This window comes from Podarcis gaigeae (genome assembly GCF_964106915.1).
Source record: "Podarcis gaigeae genome assembly, chromosome: 1".
Lineage (NCBI taxonomy): Eukaryota > Metazoa > Chordata > Lepidosauria > Squamata > Lacertidae > Podarcis > Podarcis gaigeae.
This window is the reverse complement of record NC_139678.1, coordinates 118,132,041-118,157,229: the sequence shown is the minus strand read 5'-3', so window position 1 is coordinate 118,157,229 and position 25,189 is coordinate 118,132,041. Positions and strand designations below refer to the sequence as shown.

Sequence of the window (25,189 nt, the reverse complement as noted above, 5' to 3'; positions counted from 1 at the left end):
GTTTCTTAGAAGTTATGGGCAGAGCCAGGTATTTTCAGCTAGTATAATTGGGGAGGTGAACTTAATTGAACTTAATTCATTCCAGAGGTCCGTTCTTAACCTGAAACCATTCTTAACCTGAGGTACCACTTTAGCTAATAGGGCTTCCTGCTGCTGCAGCGCCACCGGAGCACGATTTCTGTTCTCATCCTGAGGTAAAGTTCTTAACCCGAGGTACTACTTCCGGGTTAGCGGAGTCTATAACCCGAGGTGTTTGTAACCCAAGGTACCACTGTACTAGCAGTTATATCTTAGCTTGTCACCATAACACTGAAAGATATGATTATTATATAGATAGTTTGTGTTTACTCCATGATTACTACATCCCCCTGTTCAATTCAGCATCGAACTCCAGGTGGTATTGGGGGCAGCTTGCCCAGGAGTTCATTTACACCCTTAACATATAGTTGAACCAAGGTGGTGAATCTTGCCTTCAGATCACACCCTGGGATTAGAAAACAATTCAAAGTTTTTGCTCAGTTTTATTCCAAACTCAACACTGTATCCCAGTTTCTACATGCCTACATAGAACAGCACAGGTTGCGGGGGAATCAACCCTGGAATTAGGAAGCCAGAGCTCTTTTGATTGTAAAATATGCTGAGACATTTACAGCACCTGGCGTGGCGGAGATCTAAATTGTGTTGTCGTCCTGTAGGTTCCCCAAGCTGCCTCGAACAGAAGCTCAAAACGCCCCGTCGAAGGTGTCAGCAGCCTAAAGTGCTGAATAGCCCCGAGGACAACGTGTATTATAACCAGTTAAATGTGAGTTCAAAGTGGCAATAAAGCAGTTTTACTGGCTTTGTCTCCAGTTAATAATTTTGTTATTGATACCTGTTCCAACCCCTCCTGTTCCCCCACCCCGCCCCCACCCCCTTGCCCCCACCCCACCCTGACGTTCTTCAGCTCTCGTCTTGAACATGTGCTTATGCTCTTTATCTGTTGCTTTCATGTCAGGATGTCTGGCTTCACGGTGAATAATTGATGTGGTTTATCAAAGACGAGCAAGATGCATGCTTCATCAGGCTCGCTTGAGCCCTTTGATCAAAAAAATTATGCTGTGACTTCTGATATTATCAGCATCTGCTTGCATTCAACACAAAATCACTTTGAATTAAAAATTAACGACTTGCTGCCTTGCTTTGACTGTGTGTTCTTGGCCCTCTCCACAGGGAGCTCTAGAATATCAAGGGAGCAAGAGGAAGCCAAGAAAACTTGGGTAAATAGCTATCTTCTTAGTTCTAAGCAACTGTAAACAGAAGAAGGTCCTTTGTGATATTACAGAAAACGCACAAACTTTCTGGAGAGAATTCTAAAAATAAACAGCCAGACTCAATATAGCAACCTTGGCTATTCTGCTACAGAAGCAAACAGAAAACGGCGTCTAATCTTGTCTGTTAAAACGCGGCAACCATCTCTTGCAAGACTGAGGGCAACCGGGCAGGTTCTTCTTGACAAAATTTCTGCAAAGTTTTGATTTTTCTTTCTTTGTTTTGTAATGGGTTTGATACAAGGACTGGGAGTCCTAGAAGCAAATGTCCGCCAACTGTTTGCACTGGCTCAGAATGAGGGGCAGTAAACTGCAGAAGTCCTTCCTGGTCTCTGACATGGACCAGCTGAAGGGAGAAAAGGCAGAAAAGGCAAACAAAGCATTTGTTCCTCAAAAGAGGCAGTCCATGTTCATTCTTGGCTGTGGTCTGCTTTGTTTGCGACTCCTTTTCCCTTACGCAGATTCAGTTTCCTTAAAGGGAAAATCATGCGCACTCTCAATTATGAAGTGTCCTGTTCTTGTTTTCCAGTGAATCCCTAAATCAGATAGCCACTGAGTACATAAATTATAAAGCATGCTAGCAACAACCACCACCTGACCCCTCAAAAGCCATCCCGGATAAAATAACCTTATGATGCTTCTGAACCTCAAATGTGATTCAGAAATATCTACATTTTATATAACTTGCTTCTGTTGGTGTTTTAAAATTGTAAATCAGCTTGGGTGCCTTGGTAGAAAGGCAGTATATAAATCCAAATAAAGTGTGTTGTGAGGGAATGGATACAGTCAAAGAAAGCTGTGCTTGGTCCCCATTGACATCAATGAAACACAAGTCTTAATTAATTTGCCCCCTTGATTTCACTGCAGCCTAGGTTCAACTGAGTCTGAATCCAACCCAGTTTGTTTGTGAACATTCATTTAAGATTTCCTTTAGTATGTTATGATCCTTTGTTGTTTTGTGTGTGTGTTTACAAATAATAGTTTGACAAATTACCACTATTACTACTACTTTTTGTGTATGTTGTCTGGGAACGACATCTTGTCTTATAGAGAATCACGCTAGCAATGCAATTACCTTCTCCTAGTGCCATATAGGAACAGTTTTTTATCTCAGTGTGCAAGTTTTAATAACCACTCAGGGCAGGACCAAGGGAGCCTTGTTGAGCAAGTAGAAAACACTTCCATTGACACAAGGGAGGAGGCCTCCAATTTCTACCAGTGTGTCTCTCACCTAAAGCTCCTCATAACACCCCACACTGTTTCAGAGCATCTCCTGACCTACCCTTGGGGCAGAGAAACAAGGAGCCACAGCAAGGAAGAGGAGGCAGGAAACCTTCCGTGTGTAAAATTCCCCTTGCAGTTCTTAGGATCCATCCACAAAGTTTAAGCAACCCATAAGCAGTGGTGCTTGAAGTGTCGGTGGGTTCCCACGAGGCAAGACACAGTGATAACAGCAAGAACGTTTATTGAACTAACAGAACTGGACAACAGGGCCAAAGCAACTGCTTCTATACATTTCTGAAGGCCTGGGCCACTCCCACTCCCAATGCCATTGGCTGTCTAAACTTCCAAGCTTCGAATCATGACTCAGAGTTTAAGGGCCAATGGCAGAGGCCCAAATCCTGAAATGTTCTGTGATTGGATATCATGTATCGAATCAGAACACAGGAGCTCAGAATTTTTAGTCCAGACTCAAGTTCAGGCAAACACAGACCACTGAATATGTAACAGTGCTATTCCATTACATGAATATCCGTTGACTATGTGCACGACGCCACAGCTTAATTGCTGGGGATTTTTGTCATTGATCAACTATCCACCAGAAGTGGAACCTTCTCATTGTGTGAAGCTTCTGTGAGTTATTCAGGAAGCATCTTGGTTATTTTAGAAGTATGGCTGATCACTTAAAAACAAACAAGGACTGCACTGACTTCGTGTGGCATGGATTTGTAAGAATCATTTGACAGAAAACCAAATCATGGCTTTCCTCACTTTGAAACACCATAAATCCAGACTGTATTATTGACGAATGATTCATACATAGCTCCTAAGCAGGAAGTAGCATGCTATGTTCCTGGGTTTTAAAGCCTGGAAGAGTCCTAACTCAAAGCCAACACCTTAAATTGATCCCAGTGACTCTAGGGATCTAGTGCATGTCTACTCTGAAGTAGGCCCCACTGAGTTCAGCTGGACTCACTCCCAGGTTAATGTGCATATGATTGCAGCTGCAGTGTATTACTCTTCGATAAGCCATATACTTCACCTAGGGTTGCCATATTTCAAAAAGTGAAAATCAACAAAAGTTGTCGAGCATTATTTGCAAAATCTCAACGGAAAAATGAGTTTTTGAGCTATTTTTAATGAAATTCGCCAAAATCTACACTTCCAACACGGGCTGCCATACGTCCAGATTTTCCTGGACATTTCAGCGATTTCCGCCCAGACACTGTTTACGAGGGCCAAATACCAGCTATGTCCTGAAAATTCATGGCAACCCTAACTTCACCAGCCAACAGTCAGTCATTAAGCACAAGATTGTTTATGTTCTACCACCCCTACGAAAGCACATTTTGTACCCAGTAAACATAAACTTCTAAAAAGAATGTGGTGAGCCATTCAGAATGGTTTGTGTTTCCTTCTTTTTCCTCAGGCAAATAAAAGTGCTTGATTGGGAGGATGAGTATTACAAATCATTGTCAGCCGCAGATTCCATCACAGAGGAGGAAAACACATTCCAAGCTCTTCCTTCTTCCAGAGGAGTATCCTTTCGGAGCTGAACTTTTACCACTTAACTCTTTTGGTACAATGCTGGTAAGAAACTTAACATATGCTTCTCATTTCTGGTTCACATGTGTGCATGTGGTATGCACATTGCCGATCAGAAGGTTGGCGGTTCGAATCCCCGCAACGGGGTGAGCTCCCGTTGTTTGGTCCCTGCTCCTGCCAACCTAGCAGTTCGAAAGCACGTCAAAGTGCAAGTAGATAAATAGGTACCGCTCCGGTAAACGGCGTTTCCATGTGTGGCTCTGGTTCGCCAGAAGCGGCTTAGTCATGCTGGCCACATTACCTGGAAGCTGTACGCCGGCTCCCTCGGCCAATAAAGTGAGATGAGCGCCGCAACCCCAGAATCAGCCACGAGTGGACCTAATGGTCAGGGGTCCCTTTACTTTTACCTTTTTACATAATACTTTAAATACATATTTTGGGAGCACCTTGACGTACGCTCTTTGACAACATAGGCAGAACAGGAAGAGATTCAACAAATGCTGATGTCTACCATGGTTCTGTATCCTGCATACACACTATACATTTAAAGCACAATTTTATTTTATCCCCCCCCCCCTCGCTCTATAATCAATTTTATTAAGTTTTCAAAAGTTTAACATATAATCTTCAATACATCATAAATTAATCTTTTTTTACACTTCCCACCTCATTTTCCACGGTGTTTTTATTTATCCCCCTCTGCGGCACACTACCTTCGATTTCTTATCCCATAACAACAATACTGTATTCTCTAAATCCTTTGGTTGCTCATAATTCAAATCCTTCTCGGGAGTTCATCATACAGTGGTACCTTTGGTTACATGCTTAATTCGTTCTGGAGGTCCGTTCTTAACCTGAAAGTGTTCTTAACCTGAAGCACCACTTTAGCTAATGGGGCCTTCCGCTGCCGCCGTGCCGCCACTGCACAATTTCTGCTCTCATCCTGAAGCAAAGTTCTTAACCCGAGGTACTATTTCTGGGTTAGTGGAGTCTATAACCTGAATCGTCTGTAACCCGAGGTACCACTGTACTGTAATATTTCCTTAAATATTCCGAAAAGGGCTTTCATTCTTCCACACAACAATCATCATTAGGTTTCCTTATTTTGGCTCTTAACTTTGCAAGTTCATCATACAGTGGTACCTTGGTTCTTCCAAAAAACATTCGCAAACTGGGACACTTACTTCCGGGTTTGCAGTGTTCAGGAGTCGATTTGTTCGTCAACTAAGCCGTTTGAGAACCAAGGCACCACTGTAATCCATTGCCTTGCTTATGCATTCTTCTTTGGTGGGAACTTCTTCTTCCTTCCATTTAAAGCACAATTTTACCCCCAAAAGAGTCTTGTAAACAGTAGCATAGGCCTCCACAAAGCTACAACTCCCAACACACTGAACAAACTACAGTTCCCAGGATTCTTAATGGAGGGGGGCAACTTGCCTTAAATATATGGTATGTATGCAGCCCAAGAGAAGGCAAGAAAAGGTAAATCAAAACATCAAAGTGGCAGCCTTGTCTCAAAGTGATGGCTTGTTTCTATAACAGAATATCTTGCTAACCGTAATGGAATGGAGGGGTCATAGCCTAGTGGTAGAGCAACTGCCTTGCAAGCAGAAGATGGCAAGTTCAGTCCCCCAGCACAGGGGTCCCCAAACTAAGGCCCGCGGGGGACTTGTTTATCCGGCCCACAGCGACTGCCACTGCCCACTCTTACTGGCACTGTGCTGCGCGGCTGCCCACTTCCAGGTCAGAGGAGCACCAGAAATAGCTTTTGCGCATGCGCAAGTGTTATTTCCTTTGCACATCCGGGTTGGAGGAGGCCCGTGCACATGTGCACAAGCTATTTCTGGTGCTCCTCCGACCCGAAAGTGCGCCAGAAATAGCAGGTGTGCACGTGTATGGGCACTCGCTCCCCTGCCCTCTGGCCTGCCACGCGATCGGCGCTGGAGATACCAGCCCGAGGCGCGGTAAGTTTGCTGACCCCTGCCCCAGCATCTTCAGGTATGGATTGAAGAGACACCTGCCTGAGACCTTGGAGAGCCACTGCAAGTCAGTGCAGATAGTAACGTGCTGGATGGACCAAGGTCCTGACTGTACGAAGCAGCTTCCTCTGTTCCTGTGCATGGCATGAGTTAGGGTGGCTCTTGCAGCTTTTGCCTCGTAAACAAAACATGACACAGCACTGGAGGAGGCATTCTGAGACACAGCCGAACTCTGAAAACTGGAGTAGATTCATAAGGCGAGGAATAATTAGCACAGTGGAGGAATCTAGTATAGCCTGCGTTCAAAATGCTGAATGCGTGCTTTTTTACATTATCTATTTTGCGATAGAACATGTGGCTCTTGTTTCCCCAGAGGAGAAACACGCACACATTTTCAAAAAGCCTAAGCGGTAGAACAGTTAAGAGCCGTTACCGAATCGCTTGATTTTATGACGTGAAGTTGGAAATAGTTAGATCGGAGCCAAGACTTTGCAGCACCTCAGGAAAATAAATTATATGGTCTGTTGTTGGGTGCCATTTATGTGGACTCTCTGGTCGCTATGTGTCGCCTTTCAGCCAAACTGTGCAACGGGCAGTGGTGTGCATTGCCTTGTTCTCCTGACCCCTTGGTATGGGGGAAACAGTGGGCAGCTTAAATGGACAGGAGCCCAAGAACACATCACATCCCAGGGAACAGTAGCCTGTAACTCCTACCACTACAGGTTCCTGATTTTAGCCCTGATAGGTAGTTCCTGATGGTGGGCTAGGAAAATAAGGAAGGTATGCTTTCATTGATTTAATGGGAAGGCACCAGCTTTAACGAGTGATGGGAAAATTGAATTGGTGGGGCTGTGTTAAGGCCTACCTAGGCTCCCTTTCACCCTTGGCAAGGAGCTGTATTCGGGCCTCCAAAGCCAGGAGAGACCATGGACCAGAAAACTCCAAACGTTTGCTTTCCGTCTCCTTTCACACTTCAGCCACTGCCATCAGGGTCAGGTCGGCTCGGCTCGGCTCGGCCTCCCCTCATCCACTTCCTCCTCCAGCATTCTGTCTGTCTTTCTGCCTTCCTGCCTACCTCTCTCCTTCACATAGCTGTCAACTTACAGATTTGAAAATAAGGGACCAGCAGCCAAAATAAGGGATTTTCTGGGCACAGGTATGTTCAACTTCTGAGCCCCTCTGAGCCAAAGGCAGAAAGCCCAGCCAGCAGCCAAACAAAGCCTCCAGCGGTGGTTCCCACAGTGCAGCAACCCGGCAAAGGGGATGCAGCAAGGAAAACCACCGTCACCTCTCCGCTGGGAAGCGCTGAGCAAAGGCGAGTCCCCAGGCAATGCAGCTGATTTGATCGGCACAAGGCATGCAAGCTCCACCCCCCAGTCGTTCTTAGACTCCTTATTGGGTGAGCAACACATCCAGGCAACACAGTTGGAGCCTCCCTCCTCCCTGGCCGGCAGGGAGGGAGGGAAGGAGAGAAGCTGCTTCCTTTGAAACCCGGGAAATTTAAGGGACATCATCAAAAAGGGACAGCAGCGGGACACGGCACTGGGATAAGGGAGTTTCCCACCAAATAAGGGACGGTTGACAACTATGCTCCTTCCACATGCTGTCTTCCCTTCCTCCTCCTCCTCCTGCAAGTCAAGAAGCAAAGCTACAGGGAACCAGGCGGAGGGCCTTCTTGGTAGTGGCGCCCGCCCTGTGGAACGCCCTCCCATCAGATGAAATAAACAACTATCTGACTTTTAGAAGACATCTGAAGTCAGCCCTGTTCAGGGAAGTTTTTAATGTGTGACATTTTAATGTATTTTTAATCTTTGTTGGAAGCTGCCCAGAGTGGCTGGGGAAACTCAGCCAAATGGGCGGGGGTACAAATATTATTATTATTATTATTATTATTATTATTATTATTATTATTATTAATTATGTCGCACATCCACATTGCAGCAGCTGGTAGTGGTAGCAGCTCCTCTTCCTCCTCCTCTCCACAGCCAGTGAGTTACCTTTATCCATGGGGTGGGGCTCAAACTCTGCATTTGAGAACCCCCTCCCCCTGAAAAAGGGTGCCTTGCTCCATGGCAGCAGAGGACAGAGCTCAACTGCTTCTCTCTCAGGGGCAGCGCCGCAGAGGTTGGCTGGCTGCCTCTCACTTGGGGGCAATGCTGCTGCTGCTGCCTGCTAACTTTGTGAGTGCCCGGCCCCCGGCATTATATTCTTGTGGGTGTCCAAGCACCCACGGTACCCTAGAGTTGGCTCCTATTGCCTATACCAGGGGTAGGCAACCTAAGGCCCGGGGGCCGGATGCGGCCCAATTGCCTTCTCAATCTGGCCCTCGGATGGTCCAGGAATCAGCGTGTTTTTACATGAGTAGAATGTGTCCTTTTATTTAAAATGCATCTCTGGGTTATTTGTGGGGCCTGCCTGGTGTTTTTACATGAGTAGAATGTGTGCTTTTATTTAAAATGCATCTCTGGGTTATTTGTGGGGCATAGGAATTCATTCATTTATTTTTTTTCAAAATATAGTCCGGCCTCCCACATGGTCTGAGGGACGGTGGACTGGCCCACAGCTGAAAAAGGTTGCTGACCCCTGGCCTATACAATGTATGCTTTCTGTTTAGAGTCACTGGCCGCACCCAGTATGGACTAGTGACATGAATTGTCCTGTACACTAGAGGAATTCCATTTCCATTTGGTTCATTGGTATCAAGGTGAAACCTGCTTGATGCAATTCAGTTAAAGGTGGTTTGCTGTCTTCCTGCCTTTGACTGGGAGACTGGATCAAATTTTCCTGAAAGCCACACTTTGTGGAAGTTAAAGGGTGGAGGCACTGAATGTAATTTTGTACTACTATTAGTTGCTGACAAACAGCTAGAGAAAAGCAGCCTCAGAGATGTTTTGATCCCTGTGTTTGGGGCTGGCACTGCAAATGCCGGCTGCCAATTCCTTATCATTCCTTCTCAGCCTATTGTTTGCAAATAAATGGATTGTTTTCCCCAAAGACCCTGTGAAGAGGAGCACACTCCGGTCTTCCACCACTCAGGAAAGGGACAGAGAAATATTTAAGTACAAGGGGTTTTTATTTTATTTCCCACTTCCCAAATCTCTTTATTGGATACTTGTCAAACCAAGTTTCACAATACATTATATGACTTTGGTTACAGAAAAGAAATTTACTTTGGTTAAAGAAAGGAAAAACAAAGGGGGGAAGGCAATGCGTTTCTGTCTAGAAAGTAGTTACTGGTAAACTGTTTAAGTACAATTTTGCAAGTAAATATCTCCAGGCACCCGGCTGGTCCTGTTTAGCAGAAATGTCAGAACTGTGCAACTGTCAAGAACAGGGGACAAGTCAAGGATTGGTATTGAGGGAATCGAGCCAGAAATTCAGAACCAGTTAACAAGGAAGGAGACACTATCATTACCCAGGCAAAGCTCTGAACACGAAGTCGTTATAGCCCTTCCTGTTCAGGAGAGCCAATAACCAGCCTGGGTACGTAAAGTCACTCCAATACTTGGTAGTCAGATGGACATGGAGAAATGCCACCTAGATCCTATAATAATAATGTTATTATTTATACCCCGCGGATCTGGCTGGGTTTCCCCAGCCACTCTGCACAGCAGAACTCTCACAACAGAATTAATGATAATGATGATGATGATAAACCAATAAAACATCAGACATTAAAAACTTCCCTAAACAGGGCAGCCTTCAGATGTCTTCTAAAAGTCAGATACAGTGGTACCTCGGGTTAAGTACTTAATTCGTTCCGGAGGTCTGTTCTTAACCTGAAACTGTTCTTAATCTGAAGCACCACTTTAGCTAATGGGGCCTCCTGCTGCCGCCGCACCGCCGGAGCACGATTTCTGTTCTCATCCTGAAGCAAAGTTCTTAACCGAGGTAATATTTCTGGGTTAGCAGAGGCTGTAACCTGAAGCGTATGTAACCTGAAGCTTATGTAACCCGAGGTACCACTGTAGTTGTTTATTTCCTTGACTTCTGATGGGAGGGCATTCCATAGGGCGGGCGCCACTACCAAAAAGGCCCTCTTCCTGGTTCCCTGTAATCTTACTTCTCACAGCGAGGGAACCACCAGAAGGCACTCGGAGCTGGACCTCAGTGTCTGGGCAGAGTGGAGATGCTCCTTTGGGTACACTGGGCCAAGGCCGTTGAGGGCTTTAAAGGTCAGCACCAAGACTTTGAATTGTGCTTAAAGTCTAGTCTCTAGACTTCTCCATTTGGATTTCTCTGCTCTAGGAAACAAACCACACAGGGAAAGTGCTGAGTGGCAGCACTTGCAGACCGAATTTACCTGCCCCACAGGTTGGTGTGGCATGGGGAGAACAGCATCACAGGCCAAATTGGGACCCTTGAAAGCCTGGCTGAACCTGTGGCTGGAGGTTCCCTGTCGCTGTTCAATCTGCATCAGAAGCAGATTGCAGTAAAAGTCCAATTGCTAAAAGTGAAGCATTCTTAAGCCGGTCACTTTGAAGGTGATCCGGAAACTACAACTAATCCAGAATGCAGCAGCTAGACTGGTGACTGGGAACGGCCGCCGAGACCATATAACACCAGTCTTGAAAGACCTACATTGGCTCCCAGTATGTTTCCGAGCACAATTCAAAGTGTTGGCGCTGACCTGTAAAGCCCTAAACGGCCTCGGTCCAGTATACCTGAAGGAGCGTCTCCACCTCCATTGTTCTGCCCGGATGCTGAGGTCCAGCGCCAAGGGCCTTCTGGCGGTTCCCTCACTGCAAGAAGCCAAGTTACAGGGAACCAGGCAGAGGGCCTTCTCGGTAGTAGCAACCGCCCTGCGGAACGCCCTCCCACCAGATGTCAAAGAGAACAACAACTACCAGACTTTTAGAAGACATCTGAAGGCAGCCCTGTTTAGGGAAGCTTTTAATGTTTGATGTATTACAGTATTTTAATATTTTTTTGGAAGCTGCCCAGAGTGGCTGGGGAAGCCCAGCCAGATGGGCGGGGTATAAATAATAAATTATTATTATTATTATTATTATTCCATTACGAGCTCCTTGTAATACAGGAAAGCATCAATCTGAAACGTGTGAAACCCACTTGCAATTAGTTTTCCTCAAGGAGAGCTAGGAAAACATACTATGCACCTCCTCAGAGCTGCTGTTTTAGGGTCGCTACTGTGGTCACTGGTAAGTGCATCCCCAAAACCTGGTGCAAGAAACTCACCCCTATTAAAGTAACATTAAGTGCTCCTTTTTATCGACTGATCCTCTGGCTTAATGACTAGAACTTACTGATGTGTTAATAATAACCTTTGCAGGCTTTCTCCCATTTTACTTGGTTGTAAATCGTTGCACAGAAGAAGAAGAAAAAGGGGCTGCGGAAACTAACTTAGCATAAACATTTTGCAGAGGACTTTAAAGGCTAGAAGGAAGAGCAGGATTCGGTTGTGCTGCATGCTAACTAAAGGGGGTGGGAGAATCCCACCCTTTCCAGATAAAAGGGAGCCTTGAGTGTGAACATCAAAGAATTGTTAATGACCAGAAACACCATTAGGGTTAGCATCCCTTTTGTTTCAAGCCTCTCACACCTGCAGCGGCATCAGACACTGCCTTTGTTGGTCCATCTGAATTACCTCTATTAGCATTTATAGAAAAGTCATTGGCAAAACCACTAATATCGCTCCTGGCCTCCTCTGGGCCTCCCCCCAATTTTAAGCCTGATATTAGTTCTCTGTGGGTTTCCTTTATGATACAGAATCTGCCAAAGGAAGAGCCAATAGCCCAGGATTCTGCTGATTGCAAATGAGCTCGGCTGTGAAAGGAGAAGGATAGCTTTTGTTACTGAAAAGTAATATCGGCAACTGTACGAGAAGCACACATAAGAAGCTCACACATTAGTGAGAGCAAAACCAGAGCGTGAAATTCAGATTAGGCTACCACAGGCTATCAGAAGGAGCTGTTGCGGTGGGGAGCGAGGAAAGAGAGAGGCAGGAACAGTATTGGGGGAACTTGGCACTGGCTGAAGGTGTAACCTGTTCCATTTGGCCCATGAAAAGCAGTTTAGCAGATGGCGTGACCAGCTGTCCTTTTCAGCCATTTAATAAACTCTTTGGTGGTAGCAGTTTGGGAAGTAGGGGGCAGAGAGGTTTGGGGCTAGAGGGGAGAGGGAGGGAAAAAATCAAGAAATCTGTCCCAGTTGTCTTTGCCAAGTATTAAAGTCAACCTTTAACAAAAAAAATTTAAAAAAATAAAGAATTGCAAAAGGGAGAAAGAATCTAATGGAGGATGTTGCCCTGCTTATCAAGGTTCCCCACCCCCAACTCCAAATGTCTATTTTCCGCAGATAAATAAAGGCCCAGTATGCCAGTGTACGAAAACACTTATTACACTGTTATCTTTATATGTCATTTCAATTTCAGCCTTTGCAAAGGAGGTGTGTAATTAGAAATCTTAAATGAACTGTGGAATGAAAAATTGAGCTGGTAGCTAAGGCATGAGCATGTGACAAAATAATAGTCAAAAAATGACCTATTTTTATCCATAAGACCGAACTTCCTTTAAGGTTCAGGCAACCAACTGAGAAAAATGGATCCTAGAATGAACTCATGGGACTCAATCATCTGAAACGCCGCTGACCTTGCCTTTCTGAGCATGCGGATGCTACTGAGAGTTTTGATGCATGACCTCTTTACTTCCAGTGATGACACTAGTGAGATAGCCTTCCATATGCTTTTTCATCAATAACATTTCAGGGAGGTTCTGTGTGTCTCCCCCCCCCCTTTTTTTTAAATTAATATTCTTAATGCAACAGTTTAAGTGGCAAGTCTCAATTATGTGAGAGATGTTTTATTTAAAAAGCATGTCTGGTGTCTTTGAAGGGAACGGTTCTTTTTGCACATTTACATGCTCCCCAGCTGAGCGGCCACCCCTTTCATTTGACAAGGGCTTTGTTCTGCCTACAGGCCTATTACAAGCCCTAGATTGTTTGCCCTTAAACTGCAGCAGCAAGGCAGCTAAACTCCTTTTCAAGTTAGGGATGCAATGCAGCACATATTCCTCCCCCCTCAATATTTGCCGGGCGCCTAACAGTTAAACTTGCTACAGAAGCAAACTTGCGAGTCTTGTTTGCCCACCTCCCTGACCACTTCTGTAGCAATCCAGGAACTACGTTGGTTACTTCGCATTAGTCTAGGCTAGTAAAAGCAACGATTTCTGCAATGGTTTGCATCATGTGCTACAACGTCAAGCTGTATTTTTAAGGCTGGGCGCATGAAATCCTCCATCATCAGACTGTTTCCTCCCAGATTAAAATTGAGGGCTTTAATCGGATTGTAAATGGTGCTGTTACCTCGCAGCTAGGAGAATCAGAACATAAAGAAAAGGCTGCTTGATCGGGCTAAAAAGGTAAAGGGACCCCTGACCATTAGGTCCAGTCATGGCCGACTCTGGGGTTACGGCACTCATCTCGCTTTACTGGCCGAGGGAGCCAGCGTACAGCTTCCAGGTCATGTGGCCAGCATGACTAAGCCTCTTCTGGCGAACCAGAGCAGCGCACGGAAACACCGTTTACCTTCCTGCCAGAGCGGTACCTATTTATCTACTTGCACTTTGACGTGCTTTCGAACTGCTAGGTTGGCAGGAGCAGGGACTGAGCAACGGGAGCTCACCCCGTCACGGGGATTCGAACCACCGACCTTCTGATTGGCAAGCGCTAGGCCACCCGCGTCCCTTTGATCAGGCTAGCAGCCCGTCTATTCCTGTAACATGTTCTCACGATGGCCAGCCACAAATGGACAGGGTGATGAGTTAATGGTGGCTGCTGTGGCTATGTGCCTTTCCAGGGGAAGCCAGGAATCCATTTATTCTTACAGAACAGAAGCTTAGACGTACAAGGATTGTAATATGGATTTTACACCTCTGACAAGTGTTGTATCCACCTTGGCGATAAGCAATCCTGAATTCTGGCATAGCATTCTGTTTTGGCATATTAACTAGTTCAACCACCATTACCCCAGTATTATCTATCTACGCTGGGTGGCCCTCCATTCTTGGGGAGGGGTCTCTCTGACACTCATTACCCAGTTATTTGATTGTCAGTAGCAGGGACTGAACCCGCAACCTTTGGCATGCAACATGCACGCCTCCCTAGCAAAGTTGTAGTTGTGCTTCCTTTTTATGGCTATTTGGCTATAACTTTTGATAGAATACAGATAATTGAACAAACTTTGTTGCATTCCATTCTTCATTAAATTACCTTTCCATTGATATATAATTTTATGGTATTACTCCAAAACAAAGTGGTGTTATGAGCCATCAAACCTCGGAAATACCCTTTTCTCAAAAGGTTTCCACAATTTTGGCCACTAGTGTATACTAGTGTAACACTGTTAAGCATTTAGTTAATCTGTTGAAAGCCAATAAACAGGCTTATAAAGGTTAAATGTGTATGAAATAGTAATATAAAATGGGATATGTAACGGAAAAACCCGAGTTGGGCATGCAAAAATTTGTTATAGTGCAGAGGGCTCCTGCTCAGCAACTCTACTTGTCCACCATGCCGTCTTTCAGAATATTCTGTCCTGTTCCCTGTGCCAGTTATGCTATCAGTGAGATAGTATTCTTTGGGCACTGAGCATGCTCAGTCCACATTAGGCTGCTCAGAGAGAATTCTCTCTTTTGCAGATATTTTTAGGACTCCTACAAAGCATGGAGCTTCCCCAAACCTGCTGCTACTTCCCTTGTAAAATGTTGGGGTTTCCCCTGTAGTTTCGTGAGAGAGGGCTGCTTTAAAGAGAGGGCAAAGGGACGCAGGTGGTGCTGTGGTCTAAACCACTGAGCCTCTTGGGCTTGCCTATCGGCAGGTCAGCGGTTCAAATCCCCGCAATGGAGTGAGCTCCCGTTGCTCTGTCCCAGCTCCTGCCAACCTAGCAGTTCGAAAACACGCCAGTGCAAGTAGATAAATAGGTACCACTGTGGCGGGAAGGTAAACAGCGCTCTGATTTCTGTCACGGTGTCCCGTTGCACCAGAAGCAGTTTAATCATGCTGGCCACATGACCCGGAAAGCTGTCTGCGGACAAACGCTGGCTCCCTCGGCCTGAAAGCGAGATGAGCGACGCAACCCCATAGTCGCCTTTGACTGGGCTTCAGTCCAGGGGTCCTTGACCTTTACAATGGGGAAGGGGGGAGGATATAAATGCTATTATTATTGTTGTTGTTGTTGTTGTTGTTGTTGTTGTTATTGCTATCCTGCAATTCATGACAGCTTTTATAAGCTTGTAACATATTGTTCACATCTATAAAAAATATACTCCGTGCATCTCCTGTGGAAGATAGCTTCTGCATATAAGCTGCACATTGATTTACTGCACATTTATACTTTCTCACATTCTCCAAACCCTGCACATTTGGTGTAGGTAAATAACTCTAGTGTCTAGAGTTGGAATTTCTTAAGAGAAGCAACAGAAGTATCCTTTACTGGAGCTCATTCTCCTGTGGCAAACCACAGATCTCAGCTGGGATAAATTATTTTCCCCATGGGCTTTCCCAGATTGCACAAAGTGGTTTGCATTTTATAACAAATTACCTCTAGATTGAGACACATTTGGATCACTCTGAAATGTGTTTATAATTTTTCAGCTAGTAAAAAAAGATAGCGGTATCACTTAATGTGCCAGCAACTGAGATGAAAGAAAGCTGGTGCCACCAGAATTATTTATATTTAGCTCAGCAGCTGCTTCTGGGCATTGGACCTCTGAGGCATGCAGCCCTTTGCATGTGTGAATCTGTTTCCTCCTCCACTGAAATGAATGGTGCTACCTAGGCAGATAAGTGTCCTGGGAGCATCAGAATTACGTCAGGGTAGCTTTCAGAGTTGCAATTTCTCACAGCATGCTAAGGTTTGCAAACTACAGGTTTCTAACCATTCCTTGGACCACATCACACATGACAAATTTCCTACCTGGATAAAGAGTACCGTACTTATATTGTCGCACACATGACAGACACACACTTAGCTATTTACCAATATTCACATTTAAGGGTGGCGCTGTGTTCTAAACCACAGAGCCTAGGACTTGCCGATCAGAAGGTTGGTGGTTCGAATCCCCACGATGGGGTGAGCTCCCGTTGCTTGGTCCCAGCTCCTGCCAACCTAGCAGTTTGAAAGCATGTCAAAGTGCAAGTAGATAAATAGGTACCGCTCCGGCGGGAAGGTAAACGGCGTTTCCGTGGGCTGCTCTGGTTCGCCTGAAGCAGCTTAGTCATGCTGGTCACATGACCCGGAAGCTGTACGCCGGCTCCCTTGGCCAGTAAAGCGAGATGAGCGCTGCAACCCCAGAGTCGTCCATGACTGGACCTAATGGCCAGGGGTCCCTTTACCTTTACCTTTAATGGCCAAGCAGTGAAATACTCGTGTGTGCTCATTATACATGATGTTATATACACATCAGGCATGTCTTTTGTTATACAGAAGTGATAGCCATTTGAAAGAAAATATACAGCCCTTTGAAATATATAGCCATTTGAAAGAAAATATGCTTTAAAATGGTCAACAGTGTTATTTAGCATATTTAACCACAATTCAGGAAGGCCCAGTTCAGTCAATTTCAGTGTCACTTTGGTCTATATCAGGGATGTCCAACAGGTCGATCGTGATCTACTGGTAGATTCCTGGGAGGTTTTGGTAGATCGCGGTCGATCACTGGGTCCCTTTCCTTAGCGTTGGTAAAATAGAATCCAGCCCTGCCGCCACGCACTGCTCTCCATTGATTCACGACCTGCTGAAGATGGAGTTTACTCAGTGAGGCTATTTGTTCCACCAGCGCTCTGTTGGAGTGTCTGTTCCCTTAGGCTTGAACTTTCAAAAATTGGGACTTTCTTCCTCCCGAAAAAAGCTCAACAACTTTGCCCTGAACACCCCAAAAATGGGGCTTCCCTTCCTACAAAAAGCTCAACAGTAGATCACTGCCAGTTTTTAATTCTGTGAGTAGATCGCAGTCTCTTGGGAGTTGGCCACCTCTGGTCTATATGAATCATGAGCCCCAGGGACCTCTCTTGGAAAGCAATCCAAGGATCAGCCATCCATCTCTCTTATTAACAATGTATAATTGTTAATATATAAATGTATAAATTGCTTCAGCCCTGTATACCCGAAGGAGTGCCTCCACCCTCATCATCCAGCCTGGAAACTGAGGTCCAGGTCCAAGAGCCTTCTGATGTCTCCCTTTGAGAGAGGTTAGGTTACAAGGAACCAGGCAAAGGGCCTCCTCAGGAGTCACACCAGCCCTGTGGAATGCCCTCCCAGCTGATGTCAAGCAGATATACAGCTGTGTGGTTTTTGTAAGACATCTGAAGCCTGTGCTCTTCAGGGAAGTTTTTAGTGTTTGATGTATTGTGTTTTTACTATTTTGGGTTGGGAGCCTCCCAGATTGGCTGGGGTAACCCAGTCTTATGGGTGACATAATAATAATAATAATAATAATAATAATAATAATAATAATAATAATTGTTGTTGTTGTTGTTGTTGTTGTGCCCCATAGTGTCAGTTCTCTGGACTGCCAATAGTCTAGTTGTTTTGCAATTCCTCCCAATAAAGGAATAGGATTTATTTTATTTTATTACTTTTTAAAAAAATAAAAACCCTGCCATTCGTCATTCTTGATCCAGGGTGGGTTACAAGCCTACAAAAACAACAAAAGCAATACATGTCACAAGAAGAGCAGATGAAACCAATACTCATAAAGCCAACAAAAGCTGTGGATGGCTCCGTAAAATCGCAACACTTAAAAGCCTGGGGAAATAAATACTGAGTTGGTGCTGTGTGGATAGCAGTTCTGCTGAACTTCCAAAGGGAGGTTATTCCATATTTGGAATGTCACCTCTGAAAGAGCCAATTCTCATATCAACACAGAATGTGTTGCATCAGCGCCAGATGTGAGACATCAAAGAAGGCCTCTCCAGTACAGTGGTTACATACGCTTCAGGTTACATACGCTTCAGGTTACAGACTCGGCTAACCCAGAAATAGTGCTTCAGGTTAAGAACTTTGCTTCAGGAGGAGAACAGAAATCGTGCTCCGGCGGCACAGCAGCAGCAGCAGGAGGCCCCATTGGCTAAAGTGGTGCTTCAGGTTAAGAACAGTTTCAGGTTAAGAACGGACCTCCGGAACGAATTAAGAACTTAACCTGAAGTACCACTGTACTCGACAAGCAGACAGGACCCTACTGGGAGAGGCACTCCATCAGGTATCTAGGTTCTGAGTCATGCAAAGCTTTATACAGCAAGCTCTGAATTGGCTCCAGAAGTGTATCAGGAATGAGCGCAAACCCTGTACGTTTAACATTTATTTCAGTAAAGCAAATTTGCACTGTAAATCTCCTTTGAGATCAACAGAACCTGTTAGTTGCGATTACCTCACTGATTTCAGTGGAAGTTAAGGACAACCAACTTGCTTTGGATTGATGCCCCCAAATGATAATTATCTCCCATAAGAGCAAACGGAAGAAGAAACCTACGGGGGGGGGGGGGAGCAAGAATTCTCTGGTAGGCAGTAGGTTAATAACAAACATAAACAAAGCTTATGTCAGAAACATATGAGACTCTTTTCAGCTGAGTTCTCCTGCAAAGAGAGCAGCGGAGGGAAGAGGCGGCTAATTTTTATGAGTGCTGACATCAGAGCCTTTGTGAGGACCATAAAAAAAAATACAGAGCAAGAAGTAAAAGGTGGCCAGCCCAGAATAATGGCTGTAAATTCACAAGACGAAGAGAAGTCCCTCCTGCTAGGAGGTAAGCAATGTGGCAAAAAGGCTGAGGTGGAAGGTTTGCTCATCTCTACTGATTGTGAGATAAAGTAATCTGAAGGAAGCCTTTAAACCTAATGCTTTGTTCTGCTCTTATGCCAGAGGGTTGCTTAAACAAGGCTCTGAACATCTTAAAAATTAGTTTCTCTGCTGAGACAGCTTAAAAGCAGGAGGTTCCTTTGGAGATATCCTGATTTATGGATGATAGATTACTCTGCCAGTAACAGGGTTTTTTTCCCCCAGAATAAGAATGCTCTTGCTCTGAATGTGGAGGTAAGTTTATGACAAGCGAAAAAGTAACTTCATTAATCCAAGTGATAAAATGTAAGGGAAACAGCTTGTTTCTGTTACAGATAGGTAGCCGTGTTGGTCTGCCATAGTCAAAACAAAAAAAAAATCCTTCCAGTAGCCACCAAACTCTGCCAATTTGTCCTTACCCACAACAACTTCAAATTCGGTGATGACCTGTTCCTTCAGATCAGCGGCACAGCAATGGGCACCCGCATGGCCCCACAGTATGCCAACATCTTCATGGCAGATTTAGAACAACGTTTCCTAAACTCCTACCCACTCAAACCTCTCTTGTACCTGCGATACATTGACGACATTTTTATCATCTGGACACATGGTCAACAGACCCTGAACACCTTCCACCAGAAATTCAATGATTTTCACCCCACAATCAACCTAACTATGAATCAATCTCGAGTATCTGAAGAAGTGTGCATGCACACGAAAGCTCATACCAAGAACTGACTTAGTTGGTCTTTAAGGTGCTACTGGAAGGAATTTTTTTTAGCTTGTTTCTGCACAAGCTTCAAGTTCAGTCTCTACTGTTATTCATGGCCAAAGGCTCCCCCCGCCCCTCGCTGACACATTTCGGTCAAGGTGGGAAAATATGGTAAATGACAAAGTACCAATTGTTGCTACATGCAAGGATAGACAGAAGGTTTTCTCTACTAAGTTATGGATATAGAACGGTTTCTCAATGGCATTCCCAGCTGTTGAATGCTGTAGCACTGTGAACTAGCTTTCAGAAGTCAGGTGTGAGGCAGGTTGTGGGCTGCTTCCAACAAAATATTAAAAATACAATAAAACATCAGACGTTAAAAACTTCCCTAAGCAGGGCTGCCTTCAGATGTCTTGTTAAAAGTCAGATAGTTGTTTATTTCCTTGAAGTTTTCATTTCAAAATGTACCATGTGCAAATTCCTTCTGAAACGCTCCATTTGTCGACAAGGTGTGTATTTGCTGCGTTGCAAATATTTGATGCGGCAGTGAGAATGCTAACTTTAATAATTATTTGCATTCGGGCAAATCAGTGCTGCTCTCCTCTCCTTAGCCAACATCAGCTGTGCTTTGGAAAAAAACGCCCGTGAACTGAACAAAGGTTCAACACTGACCGCTTCCCACAGGTGTATGAAACACAGGGTTGCAATACAATCTCTGAAGGGAACCTCTGGTGAATGAAGAGGACATCACCACAACAGCAGTTTGGTTTCACTAGAGCAAATCACTTCATACCCATAATAGGATATTGTGGTTTATTAACAATTCCAAGGGTTACAGCCTGTGTTATTACTACTCAGAGTAGATGCATTTAGATTAATGGACATGACCAACTTAGGTCTGTTAATTTCAGTGGGCATTACTTACTTGGAGACAACCTCATGTGTTTTCTTGAAGGTTCATAATGAAGTTTGACTCATTCAGAATCAGTTGGGTAACTGTGCAGTCAGCAAATTCAATACACAGAAACATCCAACTCTTAGAGTAGCTTCAGTTTTTAGCTTGTTTTTAGTTGTGACCTATGTTTAGGTTAGTCAACCTTGCGGAAAATTTTTTTTAAAGATTCATTGCAGTGCAAAAGTCTTCTTCTTCTTTGGCGATCACTCAAAGCTGAGTAAGATTGTCTTCTACAAACACTGTTTTAACAGTGAGTCCGTAAGTGACTGTGGAGGCCAATTCTGGATCCACACGTCTTTCCACAGTGGGGACATAGGTTTATGGGCAGGAGTTGATCACGGTGAGGGTTTGCCAAGCGTGCCTTCCTCTTAGCACATTTCTCCCTTGCGTCCTGAGTTTGAGTGTCTTCAAAGCCCATGACACCTTTGGTAAAGGCTGTTCTCCAACTGGAGCGCTCGCAGGCAAGCGTTTCCCAATTGTTGGTGTTTATACTACTTTTTTTAGATTTGCCTTGAGAGAGTCTTTAAACCTCCTTTGTTGACCACCAGCATTACGCTTTCCATTTTTAAGTTTGGAATAGAGTAGTTGCTTTGGAATACGATCATCAGGCATCCGTACAATGTCACCAGTCCAATGAAGTATATACATATTATCTCTAGATTACTTTAGATTGGATCCCCAGGGTATTTTCCAGCAAACGTTGCAAGCGGTAATTGGGAATTTGGTTATGCAGAGGTGCAATCAGGATTTTCTGGGCCCAGTACACTGTATGTAGATCGGGACCTCTGACCCACTTGCAAAAGACAACACAAATTTGTATAAAAATTGTATTTCCTTTGTGTCATATGCATCTTTTGCAGTTGTAGGGCTCCAAAATAAATCAGAGGCCACACATGCAATAAAATGTCTGGCAGATAGAATGCAAAGAGGTGAAGCTGTTCCCATACAATGGAACCTCAGAAGTCGAACGTAATACGTTTCAGAAGGATGTTCGACTTCCAAAACGTTCAAATTCTGAGGCGCCGTTTACGATGGCTGACAGCTAGGCTTTTTGCAGATCGGAAGCTGCGTCGGATGTTCAGGTTCCAAGGAACGTTCGAAAACTGAAACATTTACTTCCGGGTTTTCGACATTAGGGAGCTGAAACATTTGGGAATGGAGCTGTTCAAAAACCGAGGTTCCACTGTAATTGTATTTTTATGCTAGAAAAAGCTTAAAGGTAAAGGTAAAGGTACCCCTGCCCGTACGGGCCAGTCTTGACAGACTCTGGGGTTGTGCGCCCATCTCACTCAAGAGGCCAGGGGCCAGCGCTGTCCGGAGACACTTCCGGGTCACGTGGCCAGCGTGACAAAGCTGCATCTGGCGAGCCAGAGCTGCACACGGAAACGCCGTTTACCTTCCCGCTAGAAAGCGGTCCCTATTTATCTACTTGCACCCGGAGGTGCTTTCGAACTGCTAGGTTGGCAGGCGCTGGGACCGAGCAGCGGGAGCGCACCCCGCCACAGGGATTCGAACCGCCGACCTTTCGATCGGCAAGTCCTAGGCGCTGAGGCTTTAACCCACAGCGCCACCTGCGTCCCAGAAAAAGCTTAGCTTGTTGAATTCTTCATGAGTGCTTGGTATTTGGCTTCTGTCTAAGTCTTTTTGCGAAGTTTTCACATTTTGCATTTGCCATTGTGGAGGGGGTGGGATTCTTTAACATCCACCCACACTTACTGTTTATTATTTGCTGGTATTTAATTTTATTGTGTACTCTTACATTCTAATGGATTATTGAATATTGCTTTATTTGATATAAGTTGTTTATTTTAGAGTTTTTTTTATTATTGTATTTTATTTTTGAATGGGATCAGATTGTTAATAAAGGGTGTGATCTTTGTTGTCTCTTTAGCTTGCAATCCACCTTGTGTGTAGTAATATACAAAGGCGGTACACCAATTAAAAGTGAAATGAAATGAAACCTTCTGCCAATGCAGGAAATCCACTACTGTAACATCCCAATAGGTGGGATTATTTGTTCCCAGGGCATAGTCTGAAAGTGCATGAGGCTTCCACCTGGCTGAAACTTACCATATTTTTTGCTCTATAAGACTCACTTTTTCCCTCCTAAAAGTTAAGGGGAAATGTGTGTGCGTCTTATGAAGCGAATGCAGGCTGTGCAGCTATCACAGAAGCCAGAACAGCAAGAGGGATTGCTGCTTTCACTGCACTTGAGATTCAGAATTTTTTTTTTCTTATTTTCCTCCTCCAAAAACTAGGTACATCTTGTGGTCTGGTGCGTCTTATAGAGCGAAAAATATGGTAAGTTGGTCCAGGTCGGCTCAGTGTCCAGGTGAGAGTCAGCCTGGGAAGCACATATGCCTTGGGTTCCACAATAGAAGAAAAATGGAATATAAATGTAAGAAAACTGTAAAAGCTACTGCTAAAAAAAACCTCAACAACTCTGGAGAGTTTGAGCTTTTAGGGAAAGCACTGCATATGAATTTCCTGGCAGTATTCCAAATTCTCTTTGCTGAGTGACCTGGGAAAATTAACCACTTCTTTGCTGTCCTCCTCTCCAGGTTGCCTTTGTCCCCCTTTCCCTGTGGGGTAAAGAAGAAGAAAGTGGGTGGAGATGCCTCTTCAGGGAAGGGAAGACCGCCAAGAAGCTTAAACCCATCACCTTCTAGCTACTGCTGTCTTTAGGGAGACAGGTCAGTAGCTTTGCCTTGCTGCTGTCCTCTTATCCCACCCAGGCTGAGGCCACGACAACATGGGCTTCTAGATAACTTTCTCTTCTCTGTGGCCAAGTTGGAAACCCTCAACCTGCAGCTGCCGTTTACTTGTGGAGTATCCTAGACCAGAGAACAAGGAGTTAAGGTTGCTCCCAGTCCTCTCTTGCATTTGCATCACAATCTTATATGCGTGTCTACTGAGTTGCACTGTCAAGTAAAGTATGCAGACGATTGCAAGCTCAGACTGCAATGCTGTACACACTTATGGTAACTGGGACTTCCTTTGCGGTAGACATGCATAGGACAGCACTGTTACTTGTCTGGGCACTTGACGTTCTCTTAATTATTATTATTTTTTAATTCCTGCTGTGTCTCTTTTCCTGCTTTTGTGTAATATTGAGCAAATATTTGGCCTTGATGTACCTGTGTATCTCCCAAAGACGGAAAACAAATTTGTCAAATAAAGATATAGCATTGTGATCTTCTAAGGCCTTTTTTAAAAAAGCAATTAATTTTGACCCTATTTAAGAGGAGTGGAATGCACTTATTTTCCAAGACTAAGAAGAAGAAGAAGAGTTTGGATTTGATATCCCGCCTTTCACTCCCTTTAAGGAGTCTCAAAGCGGCTAACATTCTCCTTTCCCTTCCTCCCCCACAACAAACACTCTGTGAGGTGAGTGGGGCTGAGAGACTTCAGAGAAGTGTGACTGGCCCAAGGTCACCCAGCAGCTGCATGTGGAGGAGCGGAGAAGCGAACCCGGTTCCCCAGATTGCAAGACTACCGCTCTTAACCACTACACCACACTGACTGAACAGGAAGCAAATGATTGCCACCCTGAGGTATTCTGTCTCATTTGATTTGGTCCAAAGCCCAGACACCCACTTCACACACACACACACACACACACACAATACACACCAATTCATCCTATTTTACAAGGCTATCCTATACATCTATGTACTAAGTCCCACTGACCTCAGTGGGTTTTATTTCTGAATAGGCAGGTATAGAATTGCACTGTAAGACTGCAAATTTATCCATACTTCCTTGGGAGTAAATCCCACTGAAACTGGTGCACTCACTTTGGAGGAAACAGATCATATTTAGCTGTGCTTTTCTACAACATGGAATCCCGGTTTCATCCAAGCAATACCTGCAGCCAAAACTTCTCCAGAAGCCGTTTGAAGGACGCCTATTCATCCCATGATCATTCAGAAACATTGCGGAAGGCTCTTTAATTTCAGGGTTGTGGGTTCAAGGTTGGGCCAAAAAGGTTCCTGCATTGCAGAGGGTTGAACTTAGATGACCCTGGTTGTCCCTTCCAACTCTGCAATTCTATAATATAGCAGACCCTCCAAGTGTCCCTATTTTCCAAGGACAGTCCTAGATTTACAGAAAGCTGCCCCGGTTTCTGATTGTCCCACTTTTTCATCGTCCCCATTTTCATCAGAGAATTGGTGGAGTGTATGGAGTTATGTGAAGGGACACGGGTGGCGCTGTGGTCTAAACCACAGAGCCTAGGGCTTGCTGATTAGAAGGTTGGCAGTTCGAATCCCCGCAACGGGGTGAGCTGCCATTGCTCGGTCCCTGCTCCTGCCAACCTAGCAGTTCGAAAGCACGTCCAAGTGCAAGTAGATAAATAGGTACCGCTCTGGCGGGAAGGTAAACAGTGTTTCCATGCACTGCTCTGGTTTCCCCAGAAGCAGCTTAATCATGCTGGCCACATGACCTGGAAAAACTGTCTGCAGACAAACACCAGCTCCCTCAGCCAGTAAATAAGATGAACGCCTCAACCCCAGAGTCGTCCGTGACTGGTACAGCAGGTTAAGAACTTAATTCATTCCGGAGGTCCGTTCTTAAGCTGAAAGTGTTCTTAACCTGAAGCACCACTTTAGCTAATGGGGCCTCCTGCTGCCGCCGCGCCGCCAGAGCACGATTTCTGTTCTCATCCTGAAGCAAAGTTCTTA

The 25,189-nt window shown here is 44.8% G+C and overlaps 1 protein-coding gene across 1 annotated transcript in view; it reads left to right on the top strand.

Moving 5' to 3' along the window:
• Nucleotides 1-23,701, top strand: part of MYO3B (myosin IIIB) — a 291,721-nt gene extending 268,020 nt beyond the window's left edge. The window contains exons 34-37 of the mRNA XM_083704157.1: nt 696-802; nt 1,210-1,256; nt 3,958-4,118; nt 23,069-23,701. Of these exons, the coding sequence (XP_083560283.1) occupies nt 696-802; nt 1,210-1,256; nt 3,958-4,084 (281 nt within the window). The 3' untranslated portion in view covers nt 4,085-4,118; nt 23,069-23,701. The remainder of the gene's footprint in view (nt 1-695; nt 803-1,209; nt 1,257-3,957; nt 4,119-23,068) is intronic.
• The last annotated feature ends 1,488 nt before the right edge of the window (nt 23,702-25,189 follow it).